Genomic DNA, 13,190 nt, shown 5'->3' on the forward strand with positions numbered 1-13,190 from the left:
ACCTGTCAGAAAATAATACATGCGATTATTGTTTGTCACAATTGTTTCAAATAACTTATGATTTGTCCAGTATTATGATATCTGAAATTTAACCTCCTGTCTTATGCATGTTAATACAATTTTGTTAATAATTGTCTTCAAATAATGGCTAGACCGTGCAGGTGCACGGGGTGATGACTAGTTAAACTAAATCCAGATATTGATTTATTGCGTCAGCACTACGTCACTGTGATGTCAACAGGTCAACTGGGGCGGCGCAGGTCAAACTGACCAGTGGGACCCGCATGTCAGTGTCTAACCTAACTAACAATGTTAATTAACACTAATGTCAATTCTAACCTAGGATAATTAGGGGCTTGGGCCCACATGTCAGCCAACTGGGGAGGTCAAACCCCAGGTCAAACAAGTCAAATATGTCGGCGGCTCAACGCCAACGACTACAGACGCGGCGGAGGGGTGCGGTGTCAGCGAACCGGACGAGCGCCAAGACCAGGTTCAAACCTCAAGCTGGCCCAGAAGACAGCCTCGCCCACCGGCTCGGCTCGCCGGCCCAGAATGGGCCCGTTAAGAGTTGTACTTATATCTGTAACGATAAGATCCGAGCGGCGGCTGGCAAACAGCTAGGTAGCGTGTGGAGTGCGTGCTTGTAAGCGGGGTATCCTTCCTCCTCTCCCCCGAATACTCTCCTGTATTTCGAATTCGCCATGAAATTGGAGATGAATCCTTGAGATGCCCTAACAATCTGGTATCAGAGCCGCCTTTCCCCACCCCCACCCTTCCTCTCTGGAGCTTCCCGGCCATCACCACCGCACGCGACTCGCTAATCGGCGGCGAGCAGAGGCCATGGAGAAAACTTCCCCCGAGACGAAGGCCATCTACGAGCTCCTTCGCGCCCCCACTTCGACTCCGCCCTATCCAAGACCACGGCGGAGCGCAGCGAAGAGATGACGGCGGCCTTTGCCAAGCTGGACTCCAAGCTGGACCAACTCTCCGGCCGCATCGACGACGCCAAGCTCGCCACCAGCGTCGATCTGGACGAGCTTCGAGGCAAGATCGGTACCGAGAGAGGCGCTGCGTCATTCCCACCCACGCCGCCATCTCCGCGCACCATGGCGGTACCAACGCGCACTCGACCTCCGAGCAGCGGCTCCAGTGGTTCTGACGGATGTCGCTCTGAAGCTGAACAAAGGAATTCAGGTCCAAAATATGTGCCTCCTCCTGTTCGAGGTATGACTACAGATCCGTCCCATTCGCGTCAGATTATTGGTATTGGTGAAGGATTCAGACCGTATCAGTCAGATGGCAAGAGTTTTGGTCCTCGAATTGAACTTCCTCGATTCGATGGGTCTAATCCAAAGTTGTGGCAGTCTCAATGCGAAGATTACTTCAGGTTTTGGAATACACCATCGAACCAGTGGATTCCTTTTGCGTCTGCTCTGTTTGATGGTACAGCGGTGCGTTGGCTTGAATCGGTGCAACGCCGTGCCCCAAATGTATCCTGGACAGAGTTTTGTGAACTGCTGCAATCCCGTTTTGGTCGCAATAAACATCAGAATATTCTGTGGCAGCTGTTTCATGTGCGTCAGACAAGCACGGTGGAGGAGTATGTTGAGCGTCTTTCAGAGCTGTATGATCAACTGACTGCGTATGAAACAGATCCTAACCCTGTGCATTATGTGACGAGGTTCATGGAAGGATTAACACCATCAGTCAGGCTTATTGTAGGGATGCAACAGCCAGCTGATTTGGACTCGGCTTATGCTTTAGCACTGTTATCTGAAGAGTTGAGTGAAAGTTCAGTTGGATCAGTTTCCAGTAAACGCAGCACACCTTCTTCTAGTAGAACTTCTGTCAGTAAACCAGTGGAGGACAAACGTTCTACTGACACACAACGTTCAACTGCAACTGAAGACCACTGGTCTGCTCTCCGTGCTTATAGAAAATCCAAGCGCCTGTGCTTCATCTGTGGGGAGCGCTGGGCTCAAGACCATCGTTGCAAACAAGAGGAGCAACTGCACGTAGTACAAGAAATGCTGGACTATGTTCAGAGCATGCCATCAGAACAAAGTGACTCAGAGGATTCTGTTTCAACTGAAGCTAATGCGATCAGTATATCAGCTGCGACAATGGGGGATGTAACAGCCCCAGCAACAACTACCATGAAATTAAAAATACAACTTCAAGGGAGATCACTGGTTTTCTTAGTGGATTCAGGCAGTACCCACACTTTCCTAGATACTGCTACTACAATCACTATTAAAGGGATCACTGAGATGCCTGTGACCATGGTCAAAGTAGCTAATGGCAGGGTGGTTCCCTGCAATAAGCAACTGTTGAAAGGACTTTGGTCTTTTGCTGGACATGAATTTACCAGCACTTTCAAGGTGTTTCCCCTGGGATCTTATGATGGAATCTTGGGATTAGATTGGTTGGCTGCACACAGCCCCATGCAAGTGGACTGGGCTGCTCATTGGCAATCATTTCACCTAGAGGACAAAATGATCACATTGCTTGGTCAGGATGCGGCTCCCCAAATGTTTGCTATGGTAGAATTATCTGCTTTGCTGGCAACTAAAAATCCCTCTTTAACCGATGTTCCTCCTGAAGTTCAGGAAATATTGCAACGATTTGCTCCTGTATTTGAGGCTCCCACTGGTCTACCTCCAAGGAGGAAATATGACCACACTATTCCATTGGTACCTCGAGCACAACCAGTTTACAACAGGCCTTACATAATTGCACCTGCTCTGAAGGATGAAATGGAGAAGCAAGTCAAGGATATGCTAGCATCTGGCATTATTAGACCCAACAACAGTGCTTTCTCCTCTCCCATGATTATGGTTCAGAAAAAGGATAAAACATCGAGACCAGTCTTTGATTACAGGAAGCTGAATGCTATCACAGTGAAGAGCAAATATCCAATTCCCATTATTGATGAGCTACTTAATAAACTAGCAGGAGCTAAGTGGTTCTCTAAATTGGTCTTAGGTCTGGCTACCACCAGATCAGACTGGCACCTGGAGAGGAACACAAGACTGCTTTTCAAACACACTTTGGTCATTTTGAGTTTCTGGTACTTTCATTTAGTCTTACTGGACGACCTAACACTTCCAATTTTGGAATGAATGATACCTTGGCTCCTCACATCAGAAAGAATGTCTTGGTTTTCTTTGATGATATCCTAATATTCAGTGTTTCTTATGAATTACACCTGCAACACTTAGCTGAAGTCCTGAAGTTACTGCTCCAACACCAGTGGCAAGTCAAGTTATCTAAATGTGCTTTTGCTCAGAATTAGATTGCTTATCTGGGACATGTTATCAGTGACAAGGGGGTTGCTACAGATCCTTCTAAATTACTGTTATCCAGGACTGGCCAGTGCCTCAAACTGCTAAAGAGGTGAGAGGATTTCTTGGTCTTGCTTGTTATTACAGGAAGTTCATTGCCCACTATGGTATGATCAACAAGCCCTTAACAAATCTGTTGAAGAAAGGAGTCCCATTCCTTTGGACTCAGAATGAACAACAAGCTTTTCTGAATTTAAAGCAAGCCTTGGTTTCAGCCCCTGTGCTAGCATTACCAGATTTCACTCAAAAGTTTGTGGTGGAAACTGATGCATGTGATGTTGGAGTTGGAGCAGTGCTGATGCAGAAAGGACACCCCATTGCTTATGTTAGTAAAGCACTAGGGCCCAGAATCAAACACTGTCAGTTTATGAAAAAGAATATTTGGCAATTCTGTTGGCAGTGGAGCAATGGAATACTTACAGCTATCGGAGTTTGTTATAAAACTGACCAGCGCAGTCTAGCTTGCTTATCTGAGCAGAGACTACATACAAGGTGGCAACAAAAAGCACTGACTAAACTGTTGGGACTGCAATATTCCATTGAATATAAAAAAGGAGTAGAGAACAGTGCTGCTAGTTCCCTATCTTGGAGACCTGCTACTGCAGGTGATGTATTACCTGAACTGCATCACATCTCCTCAGCACAACCTGCCTGGCTAGAAGAGATCATGCAAAGTTATATCAATGATCCAGTTGCATCTGAATTGGTCCAACAACTGGCGGTGTTCCCTACAACTAGTGACAAATTCTCACTCAAAGCTGGTATTCTGAAACAAGGCAAGTGTGTCTGGGTTGGCAATGATCCTCTGCTTCACAGCAAAATTTGTGCTGCATTCCATGACAGTCCCTTGGGCGGACATTCTGGTTTTCCTGTCACTTACAAACGCATCAAGCAGATGTTCAGATGGAAAGGAATGAGAGGTGATATCAAGAAGCATGTGCAGCACTGTATCACCTGTCAACAAGCTAAACCAGAAAGGATACCTTACCCTGGATTACTCCAGCCCTTGCCTATCCCTTCTCTGCCTTGGGAAATGGTAACCATGGACTTCGTGGAAGGTTTACCTATATCAGGTCGTTACAATTGTCTGCTGGTTATCATTGACAACCTCTCTAAGTATGGGCACTTTATCCCTCTGCACCATCCATTTTCTGCAGAAACAGTAGCTGAGGCGTTTCTGAACTGTGTCTACAAACTTCATGGTATGCCTCTTTCCATTGTCTCTGACCGTGATCGGATCTTCACCAGCAAATTTTGGAGTGAACTATTTCAAAAGTGTGGTATACTGCTGCGTATGAGTTCAGCTCGTCACCCCCAATCGGATGGCCAAACCGAGCGCGTCAATCAACAAGTGGAATGTTTCCTCCGCTGTTTCGTCAGTGGACATCCATCTCGTTGGGCAAAGTGGATTCCATTATGTGAGTATTGGTACAACACCAACTGGCATTCCGCTACTGGGAAGACTCCGTTTGAAATAACCTACGGCCATAGTCCACGTCACTTTGGCCTTGCTCCTGATGACACAATTCAGTCAGTTGACTTACAACAGTGGCTCTCTCATCGCTCTGTGGTCATGGATTCAGTTAAGCAACATCTGTTGCGAGCCCAGCAGCGCATGAAACATCAGGCTGACAAGCATTGATCGGATCGTGAGTTCGCAGTGGGAGATAAAGTGTTTCTAAAGCTCCAACCTTACCTTCAGTCTTCAGTGGCGCCACGGGCGAATCACAAACTGGAGTTCAAGTTCTACGGGCCATTTGAAGTGCTGGAATGGATTGGTCAGGTGGCATACAAGCTTGCATTACCAGCAACCAGCAAAGTTCATCCGGTCTTCCATGTTTCCCTGGTCAAGAAGGTGCTTGCTCCTCATCAACAAGTTATGCCGCTGCTTCCTTCCCCTGACGACCAGTTCCAGTTCCCTAAACAAGTCCTACAGCAAAGAGTGGTACGTCGCGGCAATGATTCAGTGGTTCATGTTCTGATCAAGTGGAACTCTACTCCGGTCGATCTGGCTACATGGGAGGACAAGATTGCACTGAAACAGAGGTTTCCGCGAGCACCGGCTTGGGGGCAAGCCGATTCTAAGGGGGGAGGGATTGTCAGCGAACCGGACGAGCGCCAAGACCAGGTTCAAACCTCAAGCCTGCCCAGAAGACAGCCTCGCCCACCGGCTCGGCTCGCCGGCCCAGAATGGGCCTGTTAAGAGTTGTACTTATATCTGTAACGATAAGATTCGAGCGGCGGCTGGCAAACGCCTAGGTAGCGTGTGGAGTGCGTGCTTCTAAGCAGGGTGTCCTTCCTCCTCTCCGCCGAATACTCTCATGCATTTCGAATTCGCCATGAAATTGGAGATGAATCCTTGAGATGCCCTAACATGCGGGCTTCGAGCTCCGGCGACCAAATCAACAGCTGAGGTCATCTACGTGACGAGGAGGTTCGCCGACATCGATTGGTGCAAGCGGTTTCGCCGGAGGTGGACTAGGACGAGGGCGGGGTCCACTCCCTCGACGGCCAGCATTTGGGCGTCGATCGAATCGATGTTCCAGGGCACGGCAGGATGAGTAGGTGGGTGTGTTCGACTCGTGGGAGTGCACTGATCACGGTGGTGAGCTCAGATGCGAGCTTGCACGACCATAGCTATGGTGGCGACATGGCCGGATGCGAGGAGGCCTTCGGCTTCGGTGAAAATGGCGGCTATGCGGTGCAACTCACACGGGAATGAGAGGGCTTAGTAGCCGGAGCTAATGGCGGTTCGAACGGGGTGGACGACGAGCTTAGGGAGGCACGGTCGACGACGTACCAGCGGTGGCAATCTCTGCAGACGGAGCTTGAAGACCAGGTCGGGGAAGCCGCTGCGGCACATGTCTGGTTGCGTGGCTCGGTGAGGAGGTCAGGGACGACGTGGCGGAGCTCGTGGACAGCTCCAGCGGGCGAGGGGATGCGGTGGTCACGGCTATGGCAGCGGTGTGCACACGGAGGCATTGACCATGGCGAGGAGAAGGCGAGGGAGAGGCGAGGGGGATGAATGAGGGGGTCGGTTCGATGTGGACGACAGTGAGAAGGTCGACCGCGGTGTCGCGCTGGCCGGGGATGCAGTCAGGCAGCCTGGTGGCGTGGCGCGCGTCGAGACCTCCTCTCCGGCCTTATCCGCCCGTTCACTTAGCGGGCGCTCGCGCGCAGCCTCGCATGGGCCGGCCCAACTAGCACGCTCTCTTCCTTTCTCCTCTTCGATCGCTCGCTCACATTTCCTTCGTTCGTTCTTTTTTTTTTGCTGTTCGTCCTTTCGTTCACAAAACTGAAAACACATGAATCTGAAATTTACGATCTTAAAAACAGTTCACAAATTTCCGAAAGTTCATCAATTTTGAACACAAAAAAGAGAAAAGTTCATCGGATTTGAAAAAAAGTTCAACGGATTTCAAAAAAAGTTCATCGAATTTGAAAAAAAGTTCATCAAATTTGAAAAAGTTCATCAGATTTGAAAAAAAGTTCATCGGATTTGAACAAAATCTCAATGAATTTGGAAAAAAGTTCATCGGATTTCAAAAAAGTTCATCGAACTGGAAAAAAACAGTTCACCCAATTTTTGAAAAGCTCGTTAAAGTTGAAAAATTGTTCGTGAAATCCAGTGAACTTTTTTCGTCGAATTAGAAAAAGAACAAAAGAAAAGAACAAAAGAGTTAAGAAAATGTACTTGATTGCAAAAAGGCGCGTGGCGCGGTGGTTATGGCGTGGCACACTTAACCGCTAGGGCGCGGGTTCGAATCCTCGTCCCCGCTCTTGATTTTTTGCATCAGTTTAGAAAAAAAGGGAATGTGGGTTGGCCCGTTGCGCATGGGGGGTGGGCGCCCTGTACGGTTAACGCTGTATTCGGCGCTGAGGGCGCCAAATAGGATCCAGCGCGCGCGTCGGCCGCGCACTTGGCTGACTGGCGCAGGAGGATGACTGCGCTGGTGATCTGGGCCGCTAGCTGGCCCAGGTAAGTGGCCAGGTGAGGTTCGTCTTTCTGTTTTTTATATCTTCTATTTTTCTATTTTGCTTTTCTGTTGTTGATTTAGTAAACATACTAAACCACTTCTAAAACTCCTGAAATTATTTGTGGGCATATTTAGAATTATTTCCAACATCCCTCATCTTTTTTCCGAATTATTTGAGCATTTATAGTAATTAAATGCCCAAATTAAATACTTTATGATTTAAATAAAAAATCCAAAGATGACCTAGAAAAATGTGCACCATTTTTGGCAAAGGTTTCCACCCATTTTAAAAATGATGAACTTTTTTCAGGGCATTTTGGGTTCATTGAAATTTTTTTCAGGTGATCCTAGTATTTTAGAGGGGTGCTAGGGTTTGCTAGATCCCCATTTCATATTGAGGGAAAATTTTAGACATGATGCACATGCAAGACTAGCCCTAGTGCAATGCTAAACTAGGGTTGTGACTGCGGGTTGCAAAAATAAGCAAGGAGTCACATATCAAAAGATGCATACATGAAGGAGCGTTGACCACGTTTGGTCAGGAATACCTCATAGGCACTGACTTGGTCCTGCTCTGCTACGGGAGGTCATCATCTGAAGAATCAGAGAGCGTGACCAGGGCGGGGACGGCCCACTGGCCGGGCTCGTCGGCCCAAGCCTTGCATAGTTTTCTGCGGGCCCGAGGATGCTCATCCTCCTCGATATCTTCGGAAGCCGCCCTCTTCCTTTTTGGGGAAGGCACTCCTTCCCCCTCGTCCTGCTCTTCCTCCTCCTCTCCTCTTCCACCTCGTGGGTGGACGAGGCATGGTGTCTTCGGACCTGGCATCCGAAGGATATCGGATGCGCAGGCCGCCCCTCCCCTTCAGTCGCCTCTGCTCCTTGACCGGGAGAACATATGGTTCCGCAGCCAAGAGTGCCTCGAGCTGAGGAGATCATGACTCCTCGGGCAGTGGTGACTAGCTAGCACTATATTGGCTGCGCCCTGGGGATCCATTTCAGGGGAAGGAAGAATTGATTTAATCATTCCGATGGAGGGCTGCGGTTACCTCGTGGGCATCTAGATGGTGGAATTCTAGCCCATAGTAGAAGAGTACCCTGCGCATGAAGGGGTGCAGGGGTAAGCCTATACCTTGGACGAGGTGGGGGAGGAAGATTACCCTCTCCCCAGGCTTGGGAGTAGGGATCCGCTGGTTGGGATCTAGGGCCCGACAGGCAGCATCGGCGGGGATGTAACCCATGGATTGGAGCTCCTAGATGACGCCATATGTAATGATGGAGGCCACCCATTGGCCCTTTAGGTTGGCATCAACCATTGCTGGAGAAGGAGCGGCGAGTGCTAAAGGACTGGCGAAAGCTTTGGACTAGATCTGGGGCGCCAGAGCTTTGGAGGTTGTGGGCAATGGCGATGGAATGGGAGCATGGGGAAAGTAGTATTACAACCCCTTGGTTTTATAGGTCTGTGAAAGACCAAGAGTCCCTTTTACCCCACCGGGTTAATCGCCATGTTCCAACCCTTAAAGATAGGCTGGGATTTGACAGCAAGAAGAAAGCAATCATAGTACGCGGCACACATCGCTGACGAATGAGATTGACATCCCAAACCAACACAGGTTCAAGACTAAGTGCAGAACCAAGAATGCCGTGGATAGAAAAGTGAGTGCTTCCTCAAGCTTCATGAAGGAAGGGTCCAAGGACCTAAGCGACAACCTCTAGGAAAAAGAAAAACCTATATATAGATAGTGGTATGTGTTCGCTGACACTAAATAGACTTGGGGAGTAACAAAAGAAGATCCAGTGTTGGTTCTTAAGAAAGGTGCGCAGTTATGCGTGCGTGGGATGAAACAAATCTTGATGATGTGCCAATAAGAGGACCACCTCAGTCCGCCATTCGAGTAGCAGTAACTGGCTCGGTATGGTATAGGTGGCGACGCTTCGGTAAAGGTGTCAGGACACAACTACTATTCACACCCATGCGCCTGACCTTAGAGGCTAAGTTATCTAAAGACTTCGGATAACGAAGCATGAGTCTTGGAGCATGTGGTCAGTGGGCTCCCCCATTAGAGGGAGAGCTCGGATTTATATAAACAATTACCGGTAGAAAATAACTTGCCTATCATGCCAAAGACATGGGGGCCGAGAAAAATTGTGGACTCCAGCTTCGAAGACCAGTTCAGTGGCTACTGACGATGTCCTGTACTAGGGGGTACCAACCTAGTTGGCCCACAGTCCCCGGGCCGAGCTTATGGCCCATCGATCTAAAAAGGAAGGACTCCGAAAGCGTCAAGCCCTGGCGTGATTAAGGACTCTGCCAAAGACTTGACATGTACTCAAAGGATTGTTTCGATTATCGCCACGCTTATCCCTAGGTGTCAACCGACCATATATAACCTTAGATACCCCCAGTGCCTATGTAATCTGAGGAGTTTAGTCCATAGAGACATAATCATCATTACTCACCTTAGGGTTAGAAGATAACGTACGATCTTGAGGTAGATCAAGTCTGTACTCGATACATCATCATCAATACAATCAAAGCAGGACATATGTTTTAACCTCTTCGAGAGGGCCCGAACCTGGGTAAGTATTGCCCCCTTTGTCTCCTATTACACATCAATCGGAGATCCATAGCTCAGGGCCTGCTACCCGAGGTCTGCCAGTTTTAGTACCGACACCTGTGATATGATATGCTCTATCACACATAAGCCTCCTTATATCTTCCTCAAACCAGCCACCATACCTACCTATCATAGCATTTCCATAGCCATTCCGAGATATATTGCAATGAAACTTCCACCCAACCGTCTTATGACATGTGTGTTCATCATCATATTGCTTTGCATGAACATATAGAGCTGACATGATATTTGTGGCAAAGCCGCCGTTCATCATTGTAATACATGTTATGCTAGATCATTGCACTTCTTGGTACACTTCCAGAGGCATTCATATAGAGTCATCTTGTATCAGCTTATCGAGTTGTAAGTAAATAAAAGTGTGATGACCATCATTATTAGAGCATTGTCCAAGTGAGGTAAAGGATGATGGAGACTAATGATTCCTCCAAAGAATGAGGATGAGTTTCTGGACTTCATTAAAAAAAGAGGCTAGAAAAGCCCAACAAAAAAAGAGAGAGAAAAAGAGAGAAGGGGCAATGCTACTATTCTTTTACCACACTTGTGCTTCAAAGTAGCACCATGTTCTTCATATAGAGAGTCTCCAGAGTTGTAACTTTCATATACTAGTGGGAATTTTACATTATATAACTTGGCTTGTATATTCCAATGTCAGGCTTCCTCAAATGCCCGAGGTCTTCATGTGAAGGCAAGTTGTATGTACACCCACTTAGTTTCAGTATTGAGCTTTCATACACTTATAGCTCTAGTGCATCCGTTGCATGATGATACGTCCATTTTGCATCAGGTTTTGTTACTGTTATTTATAATGTTTTTATCCATAATAATGCTTTTTGGAGTAATTCTAATGCCTTCTCTCTCATAATTTGCAAGGCATACACCAAGAGGGAGAATTCCGGCAGGTGGAAATCTGGACCTGAAAAAGCTACATTAGGCCACCTATTCTGCACAACTCCAAATGAGTTGAAACTTCATGGAGAATTTTTGTGGATTATTTAAGAAATATTGGAGCCAATAACTACCAGAGGGGGGCCACCAGGTGGGCACAACCCACCTGGGCGCGCCAGGCCCCCCAGGCGCGCCCTGGTGGGTTGTGGCCTCCTCGGCCCACCTCCGGTGCCCATCTTCTGGTATATAAGTCATTTTGACCTAGAAAAAATTAGGAGAGGACTTTCAGGGCGGAGCGCCGCCGTCTCGAGCCGAAACTTGGGCAGGAGCACTTTGCCCTCCGGCGGAGCGATTCTACCGGGGGAACTTCCCTCCCAGAGGGGGAAATCATCGTCATCATCATCACCAACAACTCTCCCATCTTGGGGAGGGCAATCTCCATAAACATCTTCACCAGCACCATCTCGTCTCAAACCCTAGTTCATCTCTTGTATTCAATCTAGTTATCGGAACTATAGATTGTTGCTAGGGCTGACTAGTAGTGTTGATTACATCTTGTAGTTGATTACTATATGGTTTATTTGGTGGAAGATTATATGTTCAGATCCATCATGCATATTAATACTCCTCTGATCATGAGCATGTTGATTATTTGTGAGTAGTTACTTTTGTTCTTGAGGTCACGGGAGAAATCATGTTGCAAGTAATCATGTGAACTTGATATGTGTTCGATATTTTGATAGTATGTATGTTGTGATTCCCTTAGTGGTGTCATGTGAACGTCGACTACATGACACTTCACCATATTTGGGCCTAAGGGGATGCATTGTGGAGTAGTAAATAGATGGTGGGTTGCGAGAGTGACAGAAACTTAAACCCCAGTTTATGCACTATTCCGTAAGGGACCGATTGGATCCTAGAGTTTAATGCTATGGTTTGAATTTATTCTTAATACTTTTCTCGTAGTTGTGGATGCTTGCGGGAGGGTTAATCATAAGTAGGAGGTTTGTTCAAGTAAGAACAGCACCTAAGCACCGGTCCACCCACATATCAAATTATCAAAGTAGCGAACACAAATCAAACCAACATGATGAAAGTGACTAGATGAAATTCCCGTGTACCTTCAAGAATGCTTTGCTTATCATAAGAGACCGTTTTGGCCTGTCCTTTTCCTCAAAAGGATTGAGCTACCTTGCTGCATAATTGTTACTATTATCGTTACTTGCTCATTACAAACTATCTTGCTATCAAACTACTCGCTACTTACAGTTTCAGCACTTGCAGACATTACCTTACTAAATACTACTTGTCATTTCCTTCTGCTCCTCGTTGGGTTCGACACTCTTACTTATCGAAAAGAGCTACAATTGATCCCCTATAGTTGTGGGTCACCAAGGCTATTTTCTGGCGCCGTTTCTTGGGAGTGAAGCGCCTTTGGTAAGTGGAATTTGGTAAGGAAACATTTATATAGTGTGCTGAAATTTATTGTCACTTGTCACTATGGAAAACAATCCTTTGAGGGGTTTGTTCGGGGTATCTTCACCTCGTCCGGAACCACAATTAATTGCCCCTCAACCTACTGCACCTATTGAAAATATTGAATATGAAATTCCTTCGGGTATGATAGAACAACTGCTAGCTAATCCTTATGCAGGAGATGGAACAGAACATCCTGATATGCACTTGATATATGTAGAACAAATTTGTGGATTGTTCAAGCTTGCAGGTTTACCCGGAGATGAGGTGATGAAAAATGTTTTCCCTGTATCTTTAAAGGGAAAAGCATTGGCATGGTATAGGCTATGCGATGATATTGGATCATGGAATTGGAGTCGTTTAAAATTGGAGTTCCACCAAAAAATTTATCCTATGCATCTAGTTCATTGTGATCAGAATTATATATAATTTTTGGCCTCGTGAAGGAGAAAGTATCGCTCTAGCTTGGTGAAGGCTTAAGTCAATGTTATATTCATGCCCCAATCATGAGCTCTCAAGAGAAAATATTATTCAGAACTTTTATGCTCGGCTTTCTCGTAATGATCAAACCATGCTGGATACTTCTTGTGCTGGTTCTTTTATGAAGAAAACTATTGAATTCCGATGGGATCTTTTAGAAAGAATTAAACGCAACTCTGAAGTTGGGAACACGACGAAGGTAAAGAGTCAGGTATAAAGCTTAAGTATGATTGTGTTAAATCTTTTATGGATACCGATGCTTTTCAAAAGTTTAGCACTAAATATGGACTTGACTCTGAGATAGTAGCCTCCTTTTGTGAATCATTTGCTACTCATGTTGAACTCCCTAAAGAGAAGTGGTTTAAATATCACCCACCTATTAAAGAAGA

The 13,190-nt window shown here is 46.6% G+C and overlaps 1 protein-coding gene across 1 annotated transcript; it reads left to right on the top strand.

Annotated features, from left to right (window-relative positions):
* Nucleotides 1-944: 944 nt before the first annotated feature.
* LOC141027555 (uncharacterized) lies at nt 945-3,125 on the top strand. The gene has a single exon (XM_073504622.1). The coding sequence runs from the start codon at nt 945-947 to the stop codon at nt 3,123-3,125; it is 2,181 nt and encodes a 726-aa protein (XP_073360723.1).
* The last annotated feature ends 10,065 nt before the right edge of the window (nt 3,126-13,190 follow it).

Source organism: Aegilops tauschii, chromosome 7 (assembly GCF_002575655.3).
Source record: "Aegilops tauschii subsp. strangulata cultivar AL8/78 chromosome 7, Aet v6.0, whole genome shotgun sequence".
NCBI classification, from domain to species: domain Eukaryota; kingdom Viridiplantae; phylum Streptophyta; class Magnoliopsida; order Poales; family Poaceae; genus Aegilops; species Aegilops tauschii.

Coding starts and splice junctions, on each gene's coding strand:
- LOC141027555 (XM_073504622.1), top strand. CDS start 945: ATGACGGCGGCCTTTGCCAAGCTGGACTCCAAGCTGGACCAACTCTCC.